Source organism: Cebidichthys violaceus, unplaced genomic scaffold, assembly GCF_023349555.1.
Source record: "Cebidichthys violaceus isolate CVI_PGR_0920_01 unplaced genomic scaffold, fCebVio1.0.p SCAF_28, whole genome shotgun sequence".
NCBI lineage: Eukaryota > Metazoa > Chordata > Actinopteri > Perciformes > Stichaeidae > Cebidichthys > Cebidichthys violaceus.
In genome coordinates, this window is record NW_027176461.1 from 5,251,543 (window position 1) to 5,273,324 (window position 21,782).

Here is a 21,782-nt window from a genome sequence, read left to right on the forward strand (position 1 = left end):
GCTGCAACCTGCAAGGTGTTAAAAAACGGGCTATATAAGCCCCGAAGATCCAGCTGCCTCAATCGTAACAACAACTGCACCGACGATGATCGGCACTCTGTACTTCTTGGCACTGCTGAGCTCCACGGTGGCCTGGGGGGTATGTATACGGCATGACTCAGATCAACCCATTCATCGTCATTCTTTCAGGCTCTCGCATTAGAGGTAAGCCGATCCATTGCGTGTTCATATGACCTTTTTTTCTTCTTTTTTTAAAAACAGCGCCTAGGCCTGTGGAGCGCGAGGAATGGGACAGGAGGTGGAGGTGGGGACAGGTGCACTTGCGACGCCTTCTTGCCCAGTTCCACCTTTCCTGTTAAAGACCTGGTGGTGGTAGAGCAGACGGCTGTGGAGATCTCACACAAACTGGAGCTGGAGATGGGCAAGGTGCTCAGGCATATTGTGCAATAGATGATGATAACATATTTGAGACGGATAAATCACCATCTTCTTTTTTCACCTGACTTTATTTCAGCTGGAAGACTATGAGACCAAGCTGACGGCGTACGCAGAAAAGATAATAAAGCTGACAGTGGAAATAGAAAAAATGGAGAAGAACCCCGACGCCTACAACGATGCCGACATGGACGAGATTAAGGTGGAGATCAAACAGGTGGAGGCTCTTATCAAAGAGCTGCAGCTCTCCATCAGAGGCTCCACCACTGTCTTTGAGTCTCTGCGTGTACAAGTAAGTCCAGCTGACGGCTGCCACTGCATCAGCTAATCACCATAACGCCAATCCACTGGTAAACCATGTGTGCACTCTCAGATCACAGCCATGGTGGAGACCCTGGACAGGCTGGAGGCGACCTACGACAAGAATGCGGTGCTGGTGACGCGTCGGGAGTACGTCAAGGTGCAGCTGCAGCTAGAGGAGTGCGAGAGGCGCCACCAGGAGCTTTTCAACCCCAACATCGGTGAGCTCATTCACACTGATATCCACATCTAAATCTGAGCCCTCTTTGGACTTGCATACATTTAACCTCTCTCTCTCTCTCTCTCTCTCTCTCTCTCTCTCTCTCTCTCTTGCTCTCTCTCTCTCTCTTTGCAGGTTCTTGTGCACACACAGGCATCATCAAGATCAGCAAGCCCATCGTAAGCCAACTGAATGCCCATCTTAATTCTGGCTACAAATACGGAGGCTGGGGCAAAGATTCAAAGCCTGTCCCTGACAGAGAATCGATGTACTGGTACTCTGGGTACACCAGTGGCTCCATTGTTGACATTAGGTTCTACACTAACTACAAGAACCTCATTTTGAGAAACCACTTCCAGCATCACAACTTGCTCAGCGGCTGGATTGGCACGGGGAACAATTTCATCATCCGTGACAACACTCTGTATTATCAGATCAACAGCCCGTTTGGGTTGGCCAAGCTGAATTTCACCACCATGAAATATGAGTCCAGGGTGATTTCTAAGGCTAGCACCAGATTCTCCTACACCAACTCCCCCAATCAGAACTTTGACTTTGCTGCCGATGAAAGCGGCCTGTGGGTGACCTACGCCACAGAGGAATCCGGCGGTCGGATGGTCCTTGCTAAAATAAACGAGCCTTCTTTTGGGGTTGAGGGGGAATGGCAGACTAGTGTCTACAAACCGGGCGTGAGCAATGCCTTCATGGCGTGTGGCGTTCTGTATGCAGTCAAAACGGTCGATATTCAAACCGAAGAGATATTTTACAAGTTTGACACCAAAACCAAACAAGAGAGCTACGTCAGTGTTCCCTTTGAGAGGTTCCAGGATAAGTTTTCCAACCTGGACTACAATCCCACTGACCAGAAGCTCTACATGTACAACGATGGCTACTATGTAAACTACCATTTGTGGTTCAACCACACTGCTGAAGCCACTGTGGAACCACCATTTCTCCTGTCCTAAGCCAGTATATGTGACTTACTGAAGTATCGCATCTTATGAATGAAGCAATGACTGTGTCTCTCTTTCTTGTCTTGTACTTCATGTACTTCAATTCTACTTCTTCGTGATTGCTAATAAATGATCTCAAGCATTACAAAAGTGTCCTCGTGAATAAAGCGAATAAAAAAGAGACTATAGCTACTATTTATTCACCACGCTCACTTTACCCACTCGTTCTGGTGCCAGTTTCTCACATTGAGAGAAAGTAGACATGCTGAGCTGGTTTGTCATTTATAATGGAAAATTAAACTTTAAAGGCGTGTCTTCCCATTTATTTGATCTAAACATTATAAGTAACTTCCATAAACATCCATACAAGAGGAAGAATGTATTTCCACTATTAGAGGTGCATGTTAGGCACGTATCCAACCCTTTGTTCCAAATGCTAGCGTGCAAGATCAATAGTTCAATCGACTATATTTATTTTAGTTTTCGTAGTTTTTTCTACAAACCACACATTTTCAGTCGGCAGCCATGTTGTTTCTCAAAAGTAGCTATTGTTGTATAGCAACGTAATACAGAGCATCTTTCTAAAATGCACACAGCTGTGCAATGGATCTTTTTCCACAGAAGCATCTTGACATATTAGAATAGTAAAAGCCCGGGTGTAAATAATAAAACGGCTTCAGCATTAGCATCCTGGTTTTGTCCATACTGGCTCACTGTCACACTGTCATGACTTCCTGGCTCTGTTCTGCACTTGAACAGAACAGAGTCGTCATTATTGGTATCAGTAACACCTGAGTCAACATGTCTGACAGACAAAAGACCAACAAGAAGACTTACTAAGACTCACTTAAAGCTATGTCATTTTTTTTGCATTTCACTATTCTTTACTGTATATACATTTATAAAATGCATTTTCTGAAATCAATAAGCTAAAACAACAATCCAATAAGAAAGGGAGAAAAATGCAGTGAGCTAACAGCAATAATATACATCTTCTGACATTGTTAATTTAGGTTCATTCATTCACTTTAGTTTGTCAGCGATGACACAATAACATGGAACAGGTGTAACTAATGACGCTAACCACGGCTCTGTTACATGTAACGGTCCCGGTAAGCTGTTCCAGAGAGCCAGCGTGCGCCATAACAGAGACACCTGAATGTGATGCACCCATAATTAATAAATCCATTACACCTGGGTCATAATGTCGGCTGTTAAAAATCAAACCGTTCAGTGGCCTATCATGTTAGTTTGTCACCTGTTATTGCAACATTTTTGCTTTTCATATCAGAGATCCAATTTTACAGTTTCGTGTTTAGAAATCTCAAACCTGCAAACCTTTCTCTTTGCAGCTGTATCTATTCTTCCAGTGTTTGTTACTGAAGTGAATAAAAAGGACTCATGCCTGGTGACTTCCTGGTGACTTGAGTCAGCATTTCACTCACAACTCGTTCCCTTGTGGCACAGTATTTCCTTCGCTGTTCAAAGGCACCACTCAGGTCACGTGACATGCATAGGATTATGCAAGTAACCATGTGAATAAAGAAACAACACAAAAAAAAAAGAAATGTCATTCTTTCATTCACAATACAATGACTTTTAAAAGGATGACTATACAAATGAGTAGGCTCTGTTGAGAATGATTCCTAAATAAAATGGATTCAATTTCATTGAATAAGCCTGTTGACATGATGACTTCTTTCCATAACATATGCAACACTCAGTTAACAGGCCATAAACATTATAAGGTGCCTCCAGAATTCGAAACATGTGTCATTTTTCTCATCCACACCCCCGTGTTCAGACGCAGCGGATTCCTCAAACGTTATTGCGAGCAAACAAGGATAATGCCATAAAGTCGTGAGGTACTTGTGAATGAACATCTTGTCCTTGCGTTGAAGTCCCAGACAACTCAAACAACACTATGGGAAGAGAGAAGCTGTTTATGATGATGTGATAAGAGACGCCTTTAAAAGCTCTGTGATCAGAACACGGAGGACACACTTGAGACACGATGCTGCCCATTCTGCCGCTGGTGCTGCTGCTCAGTCCCGCTTTGGCCTGGACTGTAAGTGACCCTTCTTTTCTATTAAAACAAGCAGGTGGATCGGTCATTAATTATGATCAGTTTTAATGGTGGTTTATTTTTTTTTTTATCTTTCAGCCAGTGCATGACTGGGAGTCTGGCAATGTGACTGCATCGGTGGGTGAGTCAGGTCAGTGCGTCTGTCATGTGTATCTACCTGAAACCACCTTCCCTGCCGACCGCGTTCAGCACATGCAGCAGGTCAGCAAGGATCTGATCCTGGAGGTGGAAATCCAAATGAACAAGGTGCAGTAAGACCTGTTAAGACTGAGGTCTGAGCAGTTCCAGAGCATCTATAACGTTTTGGTGAAACACCGTCACGCTGATTTGTGTTTCTTCCCTCTTTTAGATGATAAGTTATGAGGGTATGTTGGAGGTCTACTTGAAGGAGCTGGCGGAGCTGACCGTGAGAGTGGCCATGCTGGAGAGCAGTCCTGACAGCTACATCAAACTGGACTTTGAGCTGCTCAGAGTGGAGCTCAGAGAGTTTGAGGTTCTGGTGTCTCAGCTCAAAGACTCCCTCAACTCCTCCTCGCCCATGTTTGACAGGCTGTACACTGAGGTGAAAGGGCCATCGTTTTAACCTACTCGCAAACAACGCCGCTTTCTTCATAAGTAGAACATTTGATGAATGTGTTTATTCACAGATCCGCAACATGACTCTCATCGTGAACCAACTGGAGACTTACGACAAGAGCAACCTGGAGGTGATCCGCATTGAGTTCGCTAAGCTGCAGAAGAAGCTGGAGGAGTGCCAGACGGAGCAGGAGTTCATCGAGCCAGATATCGGTAAGGTGACTAGTCAAAAGACGATAGTCTAAAAATCAGATATTGTTCCCCACTGTTAACATGTTTGTTTTTCTTTCCAGGCAACTGCAATCACACAGGAATCATGAGCCTCAGCAAGCCAATGGTGCTCCAACTGAATGCTAATTTGAATGCAGGTTTTCAATATGGGGGCTGGGGAAAAGACTCCAAACCTATCAGAGGCTTTGAATCAATGTACTTCTATGGTGCATACAGCAGTCCCTCTGTGCATGACTTCTATTTGTACTCCAACTATGAAAAGCTGATCCTGAGGTCCGCATTCCATCGCTATGACTTACCAAACGGGTGGGAAGGTACGGGCAACAATTACATTGTTCACAGTAACGCCATCTATTACCAGCACAACACCCCTTTCAGTATGAGCAAACTGAATCTGACGAGCTCCAAATATGACTACAGAGTCATCCCAGCTGCTAGTCAAGGGTTCTCGTACAGTTACTCAAACAATCAGAACATGGACTTTGCAGCGGATGAAAATGGCTTGTGGGTAATGTACGCCTCAGAGGAGAGCAAAGGCAAAATTGTCCTCGCCAAAATAGATGAGAAATCTTTTGGCGTCGAGGATGAGTGGAAGACCGGTGTGTTCAAGCAGTTGGCCGGCAACGCTTTCATGGCCTGCGGAGTCATGTACGCCACCAGGTCGGTGGATCTGAACACAGAGGAGATCTACTACGCCTTCGACACCAAGACCAACGAGGAGAAACACCTGAGCGTTCAATTCCGGAAGTTCCAGGAGAAATACACCAACCTGGACTACAATCCCTCCGATCAGAAGCTCTACATGTACAACAACGGCTACTATGTGTCCTACAACGTGAGGTTCAGCAAAGACTGATCCCTCCGCTCTGTGATCTTCGTGTTGTGATCGATACGATGGATCTGTATGTACTCGCTTTGTAACACATTTACTTTTTACTGTCTTTTCCTGAATAAAATCAAACTGAAGCATTACAATTGAGTGAATTTCAATAGACTTTTTAGGCATAAACATAATAATATTACAAAGTTACTGAGCCATTTAAAGGAAAAAACTGCATGATTAAAGATGAGTTCTAGGTAATCAAATGAAACAAATGAAAATACATAAACGAATGAAAGTAAGATCCAGTGTGCTCAATCCAATGCTACCATGGAAAAAAAATATATAAACTACATTACGGCAATACTGTATCATGATCAGATTTAAAATGGACAAAGACATAAGGCAGATTCCCACTAGTCAATCTAATGAAGTTGTATATTTGCCATTGGACAGTAGGTTGAACAGGCTTATGAATCAAATTAAAATGATTGAGTTGTCGGGGCTGCCAGAGCTGATGTCCACGTGCCACACACAAACACTTCAACCTCGACAGAATCAAAAGAACAATATGTTAAAGATATACAATCAAGTACAAAGGGTGCTGCAGCAGACGTCGTAATCAGTCACTGTATCTTTCAGTGATCGTTCGTCAGAGTGTCACGGTCAACATGCAGCCGTCGCTCTCTGTGCTGCTCGAACAAAAGAGTCTGGAGGACGGGATGAATCAAGAACAAGTAGCTTTGATAGACACTCATACCCCATTTTCAGTTTCTCTCCAGGGTGTAATGAAAGTCTGAGATTAATATTGAACCAATTACCCTACAGCCCCAGCTAATCAAAATACAAACTGACTGAAATGAGAAATTGAAAATCAACCATCACATGTCTTGTGAGAGTACTTTTGTATTTTTTGCTCCTGATGAGTTGAAGCACTAATTTAGGAAACTCTGAATACAAAAACCGTTTCGTTGTGTGTTGAGCTTGTACGCTTTGTGTCATTTCAGGCCACATGTTGGTGCCAAGCATCATGAAAATAGGACGGAACTTCTCCCTGTTTTTGTGTCACATATGAGGTACAAATGCATTAGCATGAGATGAAGTAAAATCAAGAGGAAAAGTCTCTTCACTTCACATAAACACACTGTATTACAAGTGTCAAATTGGTGCCTTTTTTGTCAAATATACTGATTCTGAAACACTTCATTGGGTTTTTTTTGTTTTAAAAAGTACCTGATTTCTTCAGGTTCAGTGTCATGACAATTTGGCCAGACTGCAGCTACTATTTACATTCTGAAGTTTTGTCAATGAGGAAATAAACTCAAACTTCTCAGAGGGGAAACCCCCCAATCATAGATAGTAATCCCAGGATAGTGAGTTCAGTAAACACACCTGCACTGATCTCAAGGATGCAAATGATTAAGTGGATGGATGTCACATGTTTTATATGTTTTATATTGGCTGATAAGAGGCGTAAACCCCGTACATCAGAGCAGCAACCAGACTTCTTACCAATAGAGACACAATGGATCTGAATAGCATTCTGTGTTTCATCGAAGTAGAATAACTGAGTTTGACTTGGAGTCAAGGAACTTTGTCGTTCAAATGATTTATATATATGTTTGTGAATTAATTTATAGAGAATACGGTTTGCATTAATCTTGTTTTGTGGTCATGTCGTTGACGGTAAAATTAATTGTTAAAAGCACGACAGTCATTTAATGTCCAAATTAAATCTGACCTCCTCTGTTTATAGTCACCGACAAATCACCAAAGATAGCGACTCATTCACCTGCACTTATTCTCCGAACCAGTATCTGGACTTTTCAGCTGATGAGGAAGGATTGTGGGTAATGTATGCCACAGAGGAGGCCAAGGGTAAAAATTGCGGTCGCTAAGATAGATGACGAATCATTCGGCATTGAGGATGAATGGACCACTAGTGCGTTCAAGCCTCGAGTAGGGAATGCTTTCATGGAGTTATGTGTGCCACCAGGCCAGGAGATCTGAAGACGGAGGAGATCTATTATATTGAGCATTCGTATGAGTTGTCCTTTTTTGTTTCAGTTGATGTATCAGGGTGCAAAATCAGTGTGACTGAATGAACATTTGAGAGAGGGTGTGAAGTAATCATTCAACTAAACCAGACCCCTCCCTTCCTTCTTTTTGGACAAGGTTGCAGCAACTGATACATCTCAGCCCCCCCTCTCCTCCTCTCCTAACATCCTGCTCTTTGCTGGAGCTTCCACCCCCTTCTGTAAACCGGCCCTCCCTTGGGGGGGTAAAGGACTCTCCTTTGTGCTGTGACTGGAGCCTGGCTCCATCTGGTACTGGGCACCAGCAGATTATGGATTCTGGGCAGGGTGATCCTTCCATTCATAATGGATGGGAGACATCAAAGAAATACTGTAAGTGGTAATAACTTCATGAATTTAGCAAATTCCATTAGGGATTCATCAATAGTCAACAATAAAAAGAAAAACACAATCCATTTTGGAAGAAAACGTCAGGGTTGAAAATGGCCTTCAGTCAGCGTACACAAAAACAGTACTGTCTCTTTAAATGGACCAGCATCTGTCAGGATGAGAGGGGGGGGGAAGTGAGCGCCTTGCGTGAAATGGTACCCTAAAGTGACATCACGCTCAGCCAATCGGCAGCCTCATCCTGAGCTCCGTCCTCCTCCCCTGCTCCTGAGGAGTGTGTTCAGGCTGCTGAAGACACGGCTGCTGCCGCTGCTGCCGCTGCTGCTGCTGCGGGTGGAGGGTCCAGGGCATGCTCGCCTCGCACCAGGTACAGTGTGTGTGTGTGTGTGTGTGTGTGTGTGTGTGTGTGTGTGTGTGTGTGTGTGTGTGTATCTATGTCTGTTTTCTAAGCTATTTGTCCATGTATTTATCATTGTGATTGCTCACTCTTTAGCTATGGAAGTGCATGTTGAGAAGATGGTGATGGAGGAGACTGAAGATGGCTTTGTGTGTTTCATAACACTCCTTAGATGATGTCGCCTCCATGACTGTAGCCAGGATGAGGGGTGTGTGTGTGTGTGTGTGTGTGTGTGTGTGTGTGTGTGTGTGATGTTTGTGGTTCAGGCTGTAGCCAAATTCAGAGCACTGGAACATCATATTTTACATCAATGGGAGGTTTTCTAGTCACCATTAGCATTCCCTGTTTGACTGGTAATACACTTGTATAATGTAAACAAATTACATGCATAATATTTGATTTTTAATTCATAACATTTTGGGTCAGCAAAGAATGTATTTACCCCTTCACTTTATGTGATTATAAGTGTGTGGGTTGATGTCTTTGAACACATCCGTGTGTCTACAGTGTAGCATGTATTTTATTTATTATTTTGGGGGATTATACGGTATGATTTAGGAGTCCTCACAAGTGTAATCTTTAGGTTTCCACCATCCTCTAAAGATACACAATTTACCTGAGACACGCGGCAGTGCGCCTCATTGCTCTGAGTCACCTCCCTGTCATCTTGGACGTTTGCAAACTCTGCCTCTTTCCATTCATCAGAAATAGCAGGCGCACAAGCCTGTACTCACTTCCTGTGCTGGAGGTTAACTCTTTGTTTCCACCCGCTCAGATGACGATGCTTTGCCTCAAAGACCTGAGCCTTGGAGTCACTGGGGGCAGACGCGCTGCGAGCCGAGTGACGACAGACCGAGATGCGTCCTGTTGTTGCTAAGACAGGGGAGCAAAGGTGAGTCCCAAGAACACTCCGTAAAAGCGGCGGTGTGGTTCACTTACCACAACTCAAGAGTCAGTTTCAGTTTCTAATTTAACAAGACGGCGTGTCCATGACTTTCTACCACGTCTGAATGAAGTCCAGCTGTCTAACTGTCTCTGCTGTGCTCAGGTCCGTCTGGTCCACAACAAGGCAGCGATGGCAAAGAGAGATTACCTGGTGGAGGCGGCCAAGCAGATCCGCATGGCACTGGACAGCGAGGTCAATGAGGACTATGAAGCAGCCTTCAGCTACTATAAGAACGGGGTGGACTTGCTGCTGAATGGGGTCCAGCGTAAGTGGACAACATTTGGTCTTTCGCACAAGTGTTTAAAGCAAGTCATGGGGAATTTGAAGAGGCGTGTTTGCGCGAGACATGTGATGGGAACATGTGGCCCAGAATAAAAAAAAACAGGAAGTGACAAACCAAAGGTTTAAACACAGATTTCCTTGCTGGTGCTGGTCAGATGAGGTTTATGAAATGTCCACAGCTGCCGTGTTTTTCTTTTCTAATAGAGCTTAACTGTTTTACAGTGGATCCAAACAAGGATCGTCGGGAAGCCGTGAAGAGGAAGACAACCCAGTATCTGAAGAGAGCTGAAGAAATCTTCATAACACATCTGCAGGACAACTTGGGGAAGGGAAGCTCTCATTTAGGGGTAAGACAATATATCTTCCTTTACTACCATTTTACAAAAAAGTAAATCTTATCGTCACTCATTTGCTCTGAATGTACGGTGAATGTAATTCCAGTGTCGGGTTGAGGCATTTTTATTGTTCACAGAAGTCTGATATTGGATATATCAGCATTCCGAGCTTGTACTCTTTGAGAGCCTCTATTGCTTCTTACGTTAGATGAAACATTCGGTGCCTTTCTGTCTCACACCGAGACGTATTCGTCTCAGACGCTGTGGGAAACAAAAAGGTCTTTGTTCGCTTTGTGCTTCGTTGTTCTGTAGCTGACGTCCTGTGTGGCTTTCATCATCAGGGTTACAGCAGCCTGAGATTCCGTCCAATCAGACACTTGAGTTCACCTGTGGAGGATCTGGAGATGTGTAAGGTGGTGGGAGTGACTGATAAGGTAACACTAATAACTACCTCTGTGCTTCTACATCAGTGTTGGCTTTGTGTATCCACAATTGATGTTATACTATGTTTTAATTCCAAAAGGTCCTGATTGTCCAAAGTATGGTCAACAAGGAGACATTTGTTGTTAAGGTGAGTATTCAGTTTCCTTCCACGGGTGTAGTACTACATCGAAAGAAAATCGCAAGGTGCAGTCCAGAGAAAAATGATTGTGCTTAAAGACAGGTCCATATGTCTTCACATATGTCTATCCACTGAAAGCGGAGATGTTTCGGGGGTTGTTGCCGGGCAGAAAGCCAGTACTTATATGCTGTGGCAGGCCAGTTGACAGGAGCTCTCTGCATCCTGTCTCCCTGAGTATTATCCAGCATTGATCTGCCTGAAAGCTCTCACCCTTTTAGCCGGTGCCAGTGCACCTCAAATTTCAGCGACCAGAGAGACACGGTAACAGACAGGCAGAAATCTCTACAGGGGCAATCCAGGCTTGACTTTTTTTTTTTTTAATTGAAAATAAATTGATTAAGTACCCTGTTTTTTTTCATTATGTGTGTGTGTGTGTGTGTGTGTGTTCTTGCAGAGTCTGGTCAAGTCGAGCTGGGAGAGCAGGGATCAGCCAACCATCATTCCTCAGGGGGTGCCATACATGGTTAAGCTGCTTAGATATTACGTCAGCGAGGACGCCGTGTACCTGCATCTTGAGCATGTCAAAGGTGAGCTGTTGGCCACTGCTTTGTCCTCAGCGCTGTTGGGACAATGTTTGGCCGATTTTAAGAAGTGAATTTGCTCCAACGTCTGATCTAGTGTTTCTCCCCCCCCCCTCCCCCTTGTTGTCCTAGGTGGGAGGCTCTTCTCCAAGCTGCACAAGCTGAGGAACGAGAAGGCCAAGGAACATCCGGAGTGCTTCACTTCTGGCCAACCCAGCATCAAGCTGAAGACCAGCTACACCTCACCCACAATCAGCACAGACTACCAGCACAACAGCACAGGGAGCGCAGGAGTGATTCCAGAGAAATCAAGCGACGAGAGCCCGGACGCCGACTTCCCCACCTCATGGGATGAGACTCAGCAGCGACTGGAGAGCTGCGGGACTCACTCCTACATCGAGGAGACCGGTTGTCTGCAGAACACGCGTTCCGCCGCATCGTTTTACACCAAGCTCGATCGGCTAACTCTGAATGCAGGCCCGGCGAGGACGCAGGCCAATGCCCGCATCCACCCACCAGCTCCCAGTTTGTGTTTGCACTCCGGCGTAACTCAGGAACAGCCCGCTCTTCCTCTCTCTTGCTCTCGCGTCAGTCAAGCTCTCGATGTCATGTCAGAACTCCATAAAAATAAAGCTGCGTTGGGACTGACGGAGTGCAGCTCTGAGTTTGAAGTGGCTTGGAAAGTGGCAGATCCAGTACATAACTGTGTACAAATGAACCCCTATGCAGTGAGCGAAAGCCGTTTCAATAGCACGCTAGGACAAACACCACCTCATACAAATCCGACCTCTATCGTAAAAGCGGGATCACCAACCAGGGAAACCAATGGGTTGAGTTCATCCCCGGCCATTTTGCATCTTCCTCTCCATTGCCAAACCCAGATCCGTGGCAGGGCGTCGTGGGACACCAATGGCTCGCACCTAGGATCTGTTTTGATGGGAAACTCTGCGGATGTGGTGACGGACTCAAAGAGAGACGGCAGCAGTCCCACCACGGAGGAGAGAAACGGCATGGTAGTCATCCGGAGCACGGACAGAGCGGTATTTTCGGACGACGCAGACACCTCAGAAAGCTCCGGCCCTTTCTCTGCTTCCCTCTGCCACAGCATTGCAGGGAAACAGGGGGCGTTTTCAGGGATCCCCTTGGCCCTCTCAGGGTTGAAGTACAAAGGGGAAACACGTTCCAGCGAGACAAGGGACGGTGTAGAGGAGGCCTGCGAATTGCTGTGTCCTGGAGAGCAGGTGGCATCGGGAAAAGAGCGCTCGTTTGTGGGCTGGCTCTCCTCTAGCCCGACTGGGGCCTCGTTTCACAGGGGGGATGAGGATGTGGATGATTTCCTTAAATCAGAAGGATCGGAGGGGCAGGTGGAAGACCAGATCATAGAGGTGGATGGCTGGTGCCACCTGCCTCGGTTCCCCGTGAAGTCCTCCAGGCCTACAGGTAAGCCAGGGACCTGCTGGGGGCTTCCAGAGGCAGAGGTGCGCGTCTGGGGGGCTCAGATTCTGCTGGCCCTGGAGAGTCTACACCAGCAAGGCATCCTGTGTCGGGACCTCAACCCTAAAAACGTTCTGCTCACCAGCAACGGTGAGTTCATCAAATACCTGTGAAGGATTGCATGTGGAGAACTGCAGTACTTTAGATTCATGATCAAAATGCAATGTTTCCACAGGGAAGGTGTGTCTGACCTTTTTCGGACAGTGGAGTGAGGTTCAGTCAGAGATCAGCTCCAAAGCCATGGACCAGATGTACTGTGCTCCAGGTAACCAATGCATTACTGTAAGCTGAAACCAGTGCTTGTTCCCTGGTGTGATCCGCCACCTAGTGGCAAGATTAAGTCGAGGCCACTTAGCGCTGAAGAAGAGGTCGACTTCTCCGCATTGCATGGGAATATGGAGATATATCGCAGCATATTGTCAAGAAATGTTCCGTGTAAACACAACTAAACTCAGCCCGTTGTATGCTGACAGAAATCGGCGGTGTGTCCAGGGTGACGGAGGCTTGTGATTGGTGGAGCCTTGGGGCTTTGTTGTTCGAACTCTTAACAGGAATGGTAAGCGAAGGCTCTACGAGCACGTAGACCTGCAGAGTTAAGTCTGCAACTTTTGTCATTTTTGCACCACTCCTGCAAACTGTGGGTCAAGGTTCGTCTCACACACTCTGCTCACTGTGCCTCCAGCCACTGTGGCAGCTCCATCCAGCAGGAATCCATTCTCACACCCAGCTGATCATCCCCAACCACCTGAGCGCGGCAGCTGCGTCTCTGCTAACAGAGGTTAGATTTGAGCCAAGGCTTCTGTTCTAAATGTTATGCTCAATTGCAACACACACACACACACACACACACACACACACACACACACACACAGACTGTGTGATTTAATCTTACACTCTCCATTGTGCATCACTTCACAGTTGCTTCAGTTTGATGCCGGCTATCGCTTGGGTTCTGGAGGCGGAGGCGTGAGTGACATCAAGTGTCATCCCTTCTTCAGCAGTGTCTCGTGGAAAGCGTTGAGCTGCTAGCAGGTGCAGCTGCTTCACCTCTGACCCCTCTGTTCTTGTTCTGCATCGGAGCAGACGCTGAACACTCATGCGGCCCAAAATGGACGCAGCGCCGGATCCTCGTTCCCTTTGTTTCCCCCAAACAAAAAAATGACAATAAAAAGTGAAACATGAACATAACAGGTGAACCATGTCGCTTCCAAAACATGAAATGAATTTATTACTTTGCTTCTGAGACTCATATGATTGCAATTTAAAAAGCCTTTAAAAAAACCTTTGATGCTATTTTGGTATATTTCAAATTTTGTAGTATCCATGCATATTATCACCATGCATGAAAACTGACTCCATATTAAGAGTAAATTCTGACAATTACAAATGTTTGGACTGTCCAACATTAAAAACTGTAAAAAACAAAAGAATATCAGGCAATAAATTGTTACCTCTTCTCTATCCCTGGTGCTGTATTCACCCTGTGTGTGCAATAGACTAAGCAAGGACTGAGACACAAAGACCATTTTAAGTTTATCTCTGTAGCGTCAAACCTTTTCAATCTTATTAGTTATCAAAAAATATTCCACAACCCACTTACAGACAGGTGACAAGCGAAAGGAAACCCTGAAGAAATGCTTCCATTCAAGGTGGACTGCATGATAAGCAGTGAACATCGCCCACCCACACCCTGGTGAGGGTTAACTCACTTAATGGTGCTTATTTTAATCCGTCATCCATCTGTGCAGTGTGAGTGGATGAATGATCTGTGCTGCACTGTCAATATGAAACCACACAACAAAAACAGAACAAACGCTATAGTCCAGTATTGCAGCTTTTATTGTTTAAAACTTTCTTTTTTTTTTTCTTAAATAGTCTTTCTTACACAGCATGAAGAGAATTGTCCTCTTTTTTTTTTGTGAAACAGGTGGCATAAATCCTCAAAAAATGTCTTTACTTTGGACATTTTAGAACATCGTGTTTCTTGGCCCAACATTGTTCTTCTCTCAACCGAAATAATGAAATTAAACTACGCAGTTTACCTTCATGTTGGTCATTCATCTCACAATAAGTTGAGATCGTAGAAAATGACACATGGTGCATATGAGTAATAGAATATATATATATATATTTTTTTGATCTAGAGACCAAGCACCACAGACACCAACATGTTCCCACAGCAGCACCGACCCGGTTATCACTGCCAGCCACACAAATGTCCCGATGCGTAACTCAACCGTCTAGTTAACCAACACAACAATACATCAAGTGCGGTCACGTCTTCATCGGGTGGGTGCAGCCACTGCTTGTTTGTGCGGGGCTGGTTTTTGTTTGGTCGGGCCTGGAGCGCACAGGGGTTCACATGTCAAGGAGCAGCACCCTGGGGTCCTCCACCACAGACTTGATCTTGCGCAGGAAAAGGACGGCCTCTCTTCCGTCGATCAGACGATGGTCGTACGTCAGGGCGACGTACATCATGGGACGGATCTCCACCTAAAAACCAGAGAAAACGAGATCAGAAGCACGCATGCGAGTGAATAACTGGCAAACGGAGCCGTATACTGAGTGTATGTGGGACCACTCCAATGCTTAAACACGTGATATTATTTTGTGTATTTGCATGGTTAACGGTGAAACGCACCTTGCCACCGACCGCTACGGGCCTGTCAAAGATGCCGTGCATGCCTAAAATAGCAGACTGCGGTGGATTGATTATGGGCGTGCCGAACATGGACCCGAACACGCCGCCGTTGCTGATGGTGAAAGTTCCTCCGTCCATGTCCTCCACTGCCAGCTCGTTCTTGCGGGCCTGCGAAACGCACGTCGATCGCACGGTGAGGAAATAATCTCCAGACAAGAGCAAAGGAACGAAGAAGGAACTACAAACGCAGACTCTAAAATGTGTCAGAATATGCACTATGGAGGATTACCTTTTCTCCCAACAAATTGATGGCCTTCTCAATATCGGTAAAGTTCATTCCCTCGACGCTTCGGATTACAGGAACCACCAGACCCTGAGAGAGAGAGAGAGAGAGAGAGAGAGAGAGAGAGAGAGAGAGAGAGAGAGAGAGAGAGAGAGAGAGAGAGAGAGAGAGAGAGAGAGAGAGAGAGAGAGAGAGAGAGAGAGAGAGAGAGAGAAGTTACAGGACTGAATGTTCTGCCCTTCACATTAGAGACAAGTGGGGCTGTGAAGCACTTTACATTACGACATAATGCACTCGTCTCACCTTCGGCGTTGCCACAGCCACACTGATGTCCACGTAGTCCCTGTACACGATCTCTTTGGTCGTGTCGTCAATTACTGAAAACACAAAGAAAGCGTTAACATTGAACACAGAAGAAATAAGATTGATTTCACTTTCACGTGTGCCGTTTTCTGCTACGTGCGAACAAATAGCTGTGGAAGATGAAACCCACAGAGCGTTTCAGATCTGAAAAGGCCAGCGATTCGCTCAGTGTGGTCGATCTAAATAGGCCAGGGTGGTCTAAAGGCAGTCAATAAGTCTGTGTTGGTTTTGAGGTTTTGACAGTGAAATGTACTGAAACTTAAATCCTTGTCTTCACCGCACCGCAGACTCTTGCAGTGACTTGTACCCGTGCGTGCAAAAGACAAACAAGGAAGGAGGAGGAAGGAGGGGGGGGGGGGGGGCACTGGTTTCAAACTGGCACCGCAAAAGTGGCGCTTCTCAGTCGGTCGGGGTTGTGTACCGGCATTGACTGCAGGTTGGTCAGCGAGAGCGTGGGCAGCAGCCTTCACGAACGCAGACATGAAGCCCAACTTGATGTTGTGCTTCTTCAGGAAGGCGTCTTTGTAAGTCTTCCTCATCTCTGAGATGTTGCTGCAAGGAAATAGAAACCAAAAAAATTAAATAGTTATGAAAATTAAGGACATTTTGAAAAGGAGAATTAGTGGGCCTAAAAGACTAGCAAGATTTGGGGGATTGTAAATCACATTCATACAAAACATGAGGTACAGAGGTGCTTATTGTAGTAATTATTCAAGAACGACTTTACATTTTTAACACAAAGCATTTGACACGCTTTGTCAAACAAATGTTTTCATGAATAATCATTGAAAAACATTTATGTTATTTATGAACTTCATGAAAATAGCTTTTCATATATTGTAACCACGTTATGAAAGATACCGGTCACGAAAGAAAAAGAGCAGCATGTCTTTTTATGGCTATAAAAGAATGCTGCTACAGATCGTGCTGAATTAAAGCGATTGAAATTGTCCCTCTAATCGTTTCGCCGTTGCTCATTTTTCTCGTGTATCTCTCTTTTTAATTGTTTGTTTTCCTGTCTCTAACCCTGTTGGAGCTCTAGGGTTTCTCCGCTAACATCATTAGCCCCTCCCAAGACACAGACTCTCCGAGAAAGGAGAGAAGAAGCGATAAAAATCTTCACTTTCTAGAGCCTGTAAATCTTATTGGGCTGTCATAAAAGCCCATATCGGTTGAGGCGGCTCGTCCACTCAGAGCGCAGGTCTCTGTGGGCCCCTACAGATGCTCCGGCCTCCTGCTCTGACTAGCTCCTTCGGCTCCAGATGAGCCCGAGCATGGGAAGTCTTCCTCCAGACCGTCAATGTCAATCTAATTAGGATACATAGAAAACCCTGAATAGCCGAAAGCCGACACCACACATTTGCGGGGAAAAGAAATCCTCAAAGTGTCCTCTTCAGCACAGGGGGGCAAGTGCAGACAATAACATTTCCTTGTAAATTAATAAAACCCGTTTTAACAATTCTTATCTTCGTTTTAGATGGCATTATGACCAAATATTTACATTCCAGCGTTTAAGAGGATATCGGGTTTCAAAAAGCTTTTCCTCTTCGGCCGTTTCCAATCTATAACCATTTGTGCAAGTGTTGCTCAGGCCTTTAACATACAGCATGTTTACTGTACACACAACACCTTCATAGGTGTTTAAACACATTTGGACACCTGCACTCTATAAGGTCAGTCTGTTTTGTGCCTTCATTTTGTGTGTGTGTTAACGCAGCGGAGAACATTGGACATCTAAAATAGCATTGAGGTCTTAATAATGTAGGTCAACTAATTCTGAATTTCCTACCTCATGTCGACCTCATTAAACGTAGTCAACATAGCGCAGGTGTTCTGGGCTTCCTTCAGTCTCTGGGCAATTCTAAGCCTCATGCGGTTCATCTTCACCTAAAAACGAAAAAAAACAAGAACGGTGAGGTTCAGTAAACAGCTCCCAACTCAAACAAAACAATCTAAAACTCCTCAATGTGATTTTGGTGTTTTTGCGCTCTACCCTGCTCTCGGTCCTTGCTCCTTTAGCCCCTCCCTCAGCTTGAGCCGCCGGTGCGGCGGTAGCGGCGGTGGGCTTGATGGCGGAAACTGCGAGAAAGACATAAAAAGCCGTTGAGTATCTCTCGAGGTCGGTTCAGTGGAACTGGTGAAAGCCTCCGCCTACGATGATTAATCACGTAAGCTGGAGGTCAAGAGCACAGATGTCACGCAAAACAGTTCTCACATGACACACACCGTCTGTCTCGTGACGACTAACCTGGTTTGGTGTCCATAGCATGTGCGGGCACAGGTGGCACAGGGGGCATAGCGGTGGGAATGGGGCCCACGGCTGAGGGGGGAGGAGGAGGGGGAGCAGCGGAAGGTGGTGGAGGGGCTGCAGCGGCCGGGGCCTCGGCTTTGGGAGCTTCTGCAGCTTTGGGAGCCCCAGCTAAAGACACAGAGGTGAACAGTGAGGATATGACGGACTTGAGAGTATTATCTTAATAATAATACTTTGTATCAATATTTGAGACCTCCTTTTCGAAGCTTAAAGAGCGCAGTTCCTCCCTCGACCTTCCCTCCGTCAGGGACCAAAAGCTCCTCGATCACCCCAGCAGCAGGAGCGGGAACCTGCACCGACGTCTAACGGCAGGAGCAAGAAAGAGGGTCAAAATAAATGCATGCAAAATAAGAAATAGTTCTAGTATATTTTTTTTTAATTTGCCTGGTGCCTAAAAAATGACTGCAAGCATTGATTTAAGTGTAAAGTTCAATGTCCTCATTACAGTTTTAGAAATGATTATAAAAAGATTAACAATCAGTAAAATAAAATGACACTTCAGTGATGATTTGCCCTTTTTCTGTCTGTCACACATGCACCAACAAATATTACTTTTTACATACATTTTAATGCTATTTACAACATGCCCCAATACTTCATGTTCAGCCACACGCTATGAAGGCTTTCACTGTCGTAGGGCAAATCACAACAACTAGATCCCTAACATGGTGCATCTGCATGACATTTACTTTGTATTACCTTATCAGTCTCAATTTCACACACCACCTCATCCTCCCTGACGGTGTCTCCAACAGCTGCAAGTAGAAAGCTTTATTTCATCATCCGAGTGCAAACTGACTACCTTTTGTTTAGCTCGGCATCATCTTATCCGTTACCGGGTCAGAACAGGAGCAGCTAATGCTAACCAGCATAGAGAGTTACCTTTCTCCCACCTCACGTCCCCCTCCGATACGGATTCTGCAAACGCCGGCGTCTTGACTGTGACGACTTCATCTCCTGGAGAACAAAGTCAAGTGGAATAATGTGGATTTCGTCAATGCACACATGGGTGGTGGTGCTTCATATTCAGATGAGTGCAAAAGTGAAAAGGCATGCAGGCTGAAACATACTGTGGGCTACAGACGTCCTGAAGTAGTGGATTTGGAAGACGCTGGACCGGGGATCAGATTTTCTGAAAAAAAAAATCAAAAAAAAAAATCAAATCAGACAAGTAATAAAAATCCCTGAATTAACTGAATTTATCACCCAAGAGTCCATAAACATGAGTGATTCAGATTTGGGCTTGTGTGTGTATGGAACCAACCAGGTCAGGGACAAAGTTCTGCAGAAATACAGGTCAGGGTTATGAAACATTAAGCCAATTAACCACTTACTACAAAGTGGAAAGAACCCCTCAACATAAAAGGGAAAGAATAAAGAAAGGAAGGTGTTCTTCCTTTCCTTAAGCAATGTTTTTTTTCGGGCCCCTCCACCATAAAGCTCTTCTCAGTACGGATTAAAGTGGTTCCCATGGACAGATACTCCGGTCTCTGCTGTGGAGCTTTCCGGCTCCTTCAGGTTTGTCTTTAGTCTCTGTGTTGCATCTCTGCTTAAAGCCCTCACTGCCTGGTCCGTGACCCCCGCTCTCTCAGCAGGTTTGTTGTGGCGCCTTATTATTTTCTTTCTGCAATAACAAATTCAGTGGTGCGCTGTGGGAGATGTTAAGTTTCAGATTTTGTACAACCCAACTCGGACCTGGATTTCTGCAGAACTTTGTCGCTGACCTGTCCGGGGGGGGGGGGGGGGGGGGGGCTCCTTGGTCTTCATGGCTTCAGACCAGGTGTGTGTACATACACTTGAGATCATTTGACACTTGGATTGCACACAGGTGGACTTAATCTCACTAATTACGTGTAGTAACAGATCAAACTGGGAGAATGCACTTTTCATTACATTTGAGACACACTGTAGGTTAAAGACATGTGATGGGAGACAAAGTTATGACACTTTGAGAGACCCCTTCGACGACCAAGACTGAAGACCGTCCATTACCTGCCTCACATCTAAAAAGGTGAGATGGTGCACTTAAATAGTTTGGTGTTTTAATGAGTTAATGTACTTACACACTGCTGTTCAAAGTGATAGCATGGCTAGCCGATAGAGCTGTAAGAAAATTGACACGGACAATGCGTTAACTTCTTGCAGCGGGACGATCCCAAAAGCACAGGATTGAGATTTAAAGACTTCATGCTTGAACGGTGACAACACATACCTGTCGTGGCCCGACGAGCTAATGCGTTATTCCCCTGTGACAAGATACAGTGAAGGATTACAAAACGTCTTAAATGTGAAGTAATGTGCAGAACAATAACTCGATGTCTGGAAACGTTGACATCAAGGTCAATACTATATGGCTAACCGTGATAATACATAACAATTGGGAGCGTGCACGAATGGCAATGGAGTCAAACACAGGGAGATAAGTCAGTGCTGTCGGTCAAAGGTCCCTTTACTCATGATCAACACATTTAACCCGCACGCCGGTGGCTTTTATGCTTTTTGCAGTAGATCTGCACCAGTAAATGCATAACATGATATTTTAGCTGCATTAAATCTTAGCGATCTAACGTTAATCTGACTCACAAACTGACAACTAACTGAAGACACTAACCACAACTTTACTGACATTTGACTTTATGCTACTAATGCAGCGGCATTAAGTTACAACTCGAAACGAAAAACAAATTTTCATATTACTTCCATTAAGTTCGCTGAAACGCTCGTTGTTCGTTTTCCTCATAAACCACAATATGACCTCAACATGACAGCTAACAGCACCTAGCCTACCTACCCGTTCATTTAGCTTAGTGTGGCTAGCACGTTGTTCACAGCTATAATATTAGATACGTTAGCGTTTACTGAACATGAACAGTATGCTTTCTGCTTAGGGTCAAACACCTTTAACAAGCACTTCAAAAAGTGAGGCCAACCCCACACAGAGGGCACCGCTTTTAACTTGAACACTCGTGAAGGAAAAGTGTCCTACTGTCCTTGGCCGTGGCCTTACATGCTAATGCTAATGCTAGCTCTGACAGAGCCGTGCACGGAGCGGCAGATCCTCCGCAAGGCAGCGAGGAAGTCCTGTCGCGAGTTGCAAGGACAACACGTTACTTTGCTTGCTGCCTACCTGGCGGATGGCAGAGAGGGAACGGCCGAAATTCCTGGTGAGACACCGGGAATGGGATAACATGGTGGCTGTGTGACAGCAGCCTGTCAAGCGGAAGGGATCTCCGGTCACAGCGACAAGCCGGAAGAAGCGAGGAAGTAGAGTGGGATAAACCAAGTGCTCCGAAGTGGGGGGTGGGGAGGGAAGGAAGGAGGGAGGGAGGGAGGGGAGTCCTCATTGTGGTCCCCTCTGAATCCCTCGAGACAACTTTAAACAGTGGTTACTGAACAATTATCTCTAAATAAAGTCTTTCGACCACCTTTACAGATAGAATATAATAATTTACAGCGAATAGAATATATTAGAATAGCACAGAGATGATATAAGATACGAGAAGGCAATGCATGAGGGATAACTTTATAAATACAGAATAAAAC

The 21,782-nt window shown here is 45.3% G+C and overlaps 4 protein-coding genes across 4 annotated transcripts; 3 read left to right on the top strand and 1 right to left on the bottom strand.

Moving 5' to 3' along the window:
• Positions 1–63: 63 nt before the first annotated feature.
• On the top strand, positions 64–2,058 carry olfm4.1 (olfactomedin 4, tandem duplicate 1). Its single transcript, XM_068721665.1, has 5 exons — positions 64–139; positions 262–426; positions 515–727; positions 809–956; positions 1,091–2,058. Exons 1-5 carry the CDS (start codon positions 86–88, stop codon positions 1,918–1,920), a joined length of 1,410 nt encoding a protein of 469 aa, XP_068577766.1. The 5' UTR covers positions 64–85; the 3' UTR covers positions 1,921–2,058.
• A 1,847-nt stretch (positions 2,059–3,905) lies between these two features.
• Positions 3,906–5,776, top strand: olfm4.2 (olfactomedin 4, tandem duplicate 2). Its single transcript, XM_068721778.1, has 5 exons — positions 3,906–3,976; positions 4,073–4,240; positions 4,344–4,556; positions 4,642–4,783; positions 4,864–5,776. The coding sequence occupies exons 1-5, from the start codon at positions 3,923–3,925 to the stop codon at positions 5,655–5,657; spliced, it is 1,371 nt and encodes a 456-aa protein (XP_068577879.1). The 5' UTR covers positions 3,906–3,922; the 3' UTR covers positions 5,658–5,776.
• Positions 5,777–8,334: 2,558 nt separating this feature from the next.
• Positions 8,335–14,102, top strand: rps6kl1 (ribosomal protein S6 kinase-like 1). The gene is made up of 12 exons (XM_068721946.1): positions 8,335–8,411; positions 9,217–9,333; positions 9,490–9,652; positions 9,892–10,016; positions 10,346–10,438; positions 10,528–10,575; positions 11,021–11,153; positions 11,280–12,731; positions 12,817–12,906; positions 13,115–13,197; positions 13,324–13,419; positions 13,560–14,102. Exons 3-12 carry the CDS (start codon positions 9,517–9,519, stop codon positions 13,668–13,670), a joined length of 2,367 nt encoding a protein of 788 aa, XP_068578047.1. The 5' UTR covers positions 8,335–8,411; positions 9,217–9,333; positions 9,490–9,516; the 3' UTR covers positions 13,671–14,102.
• A 360-nt stretch (positions 14,103–14,462) lies between these two features.
• dlst (dihydrolipoamide S-succinyltransferase) lies at positions 14,463–21,491 on the bottom strand. Its single transcript, XM_068721725.1, has 15 exons — positions 21,367–21,491; positions 20,452–20,485; positions 20,303–20,342; positions 19,310–19,371; positions 19,122–19,196; positions 18,939–18,994; positions 18,433–18,541; positions 18,177–18,347; positions 17,922–18,007; positions 17,718–17,815; positions 16,350–16,480; positions 15,869–15,942; positions 15,572–15,655; positions 15,283–15,450; positions 14,463–15,134 (listed from the first exon to the last, which is right to left on the bottom strand). The coding sequence occupies exons 1-15, from the start codon at positions 21,427–21,429 to the stop codon at positions 15,000–15,002; spliced, it is 1,386 nt and encodes a 461-aa protein (XP_068577826.1). The 5' UTR covers positions 21,430–21,491; the 3' UTR covers positions 14,463–14,999.
• Positions 21,492–21,782: the final 291 nt, after the last annotated feature.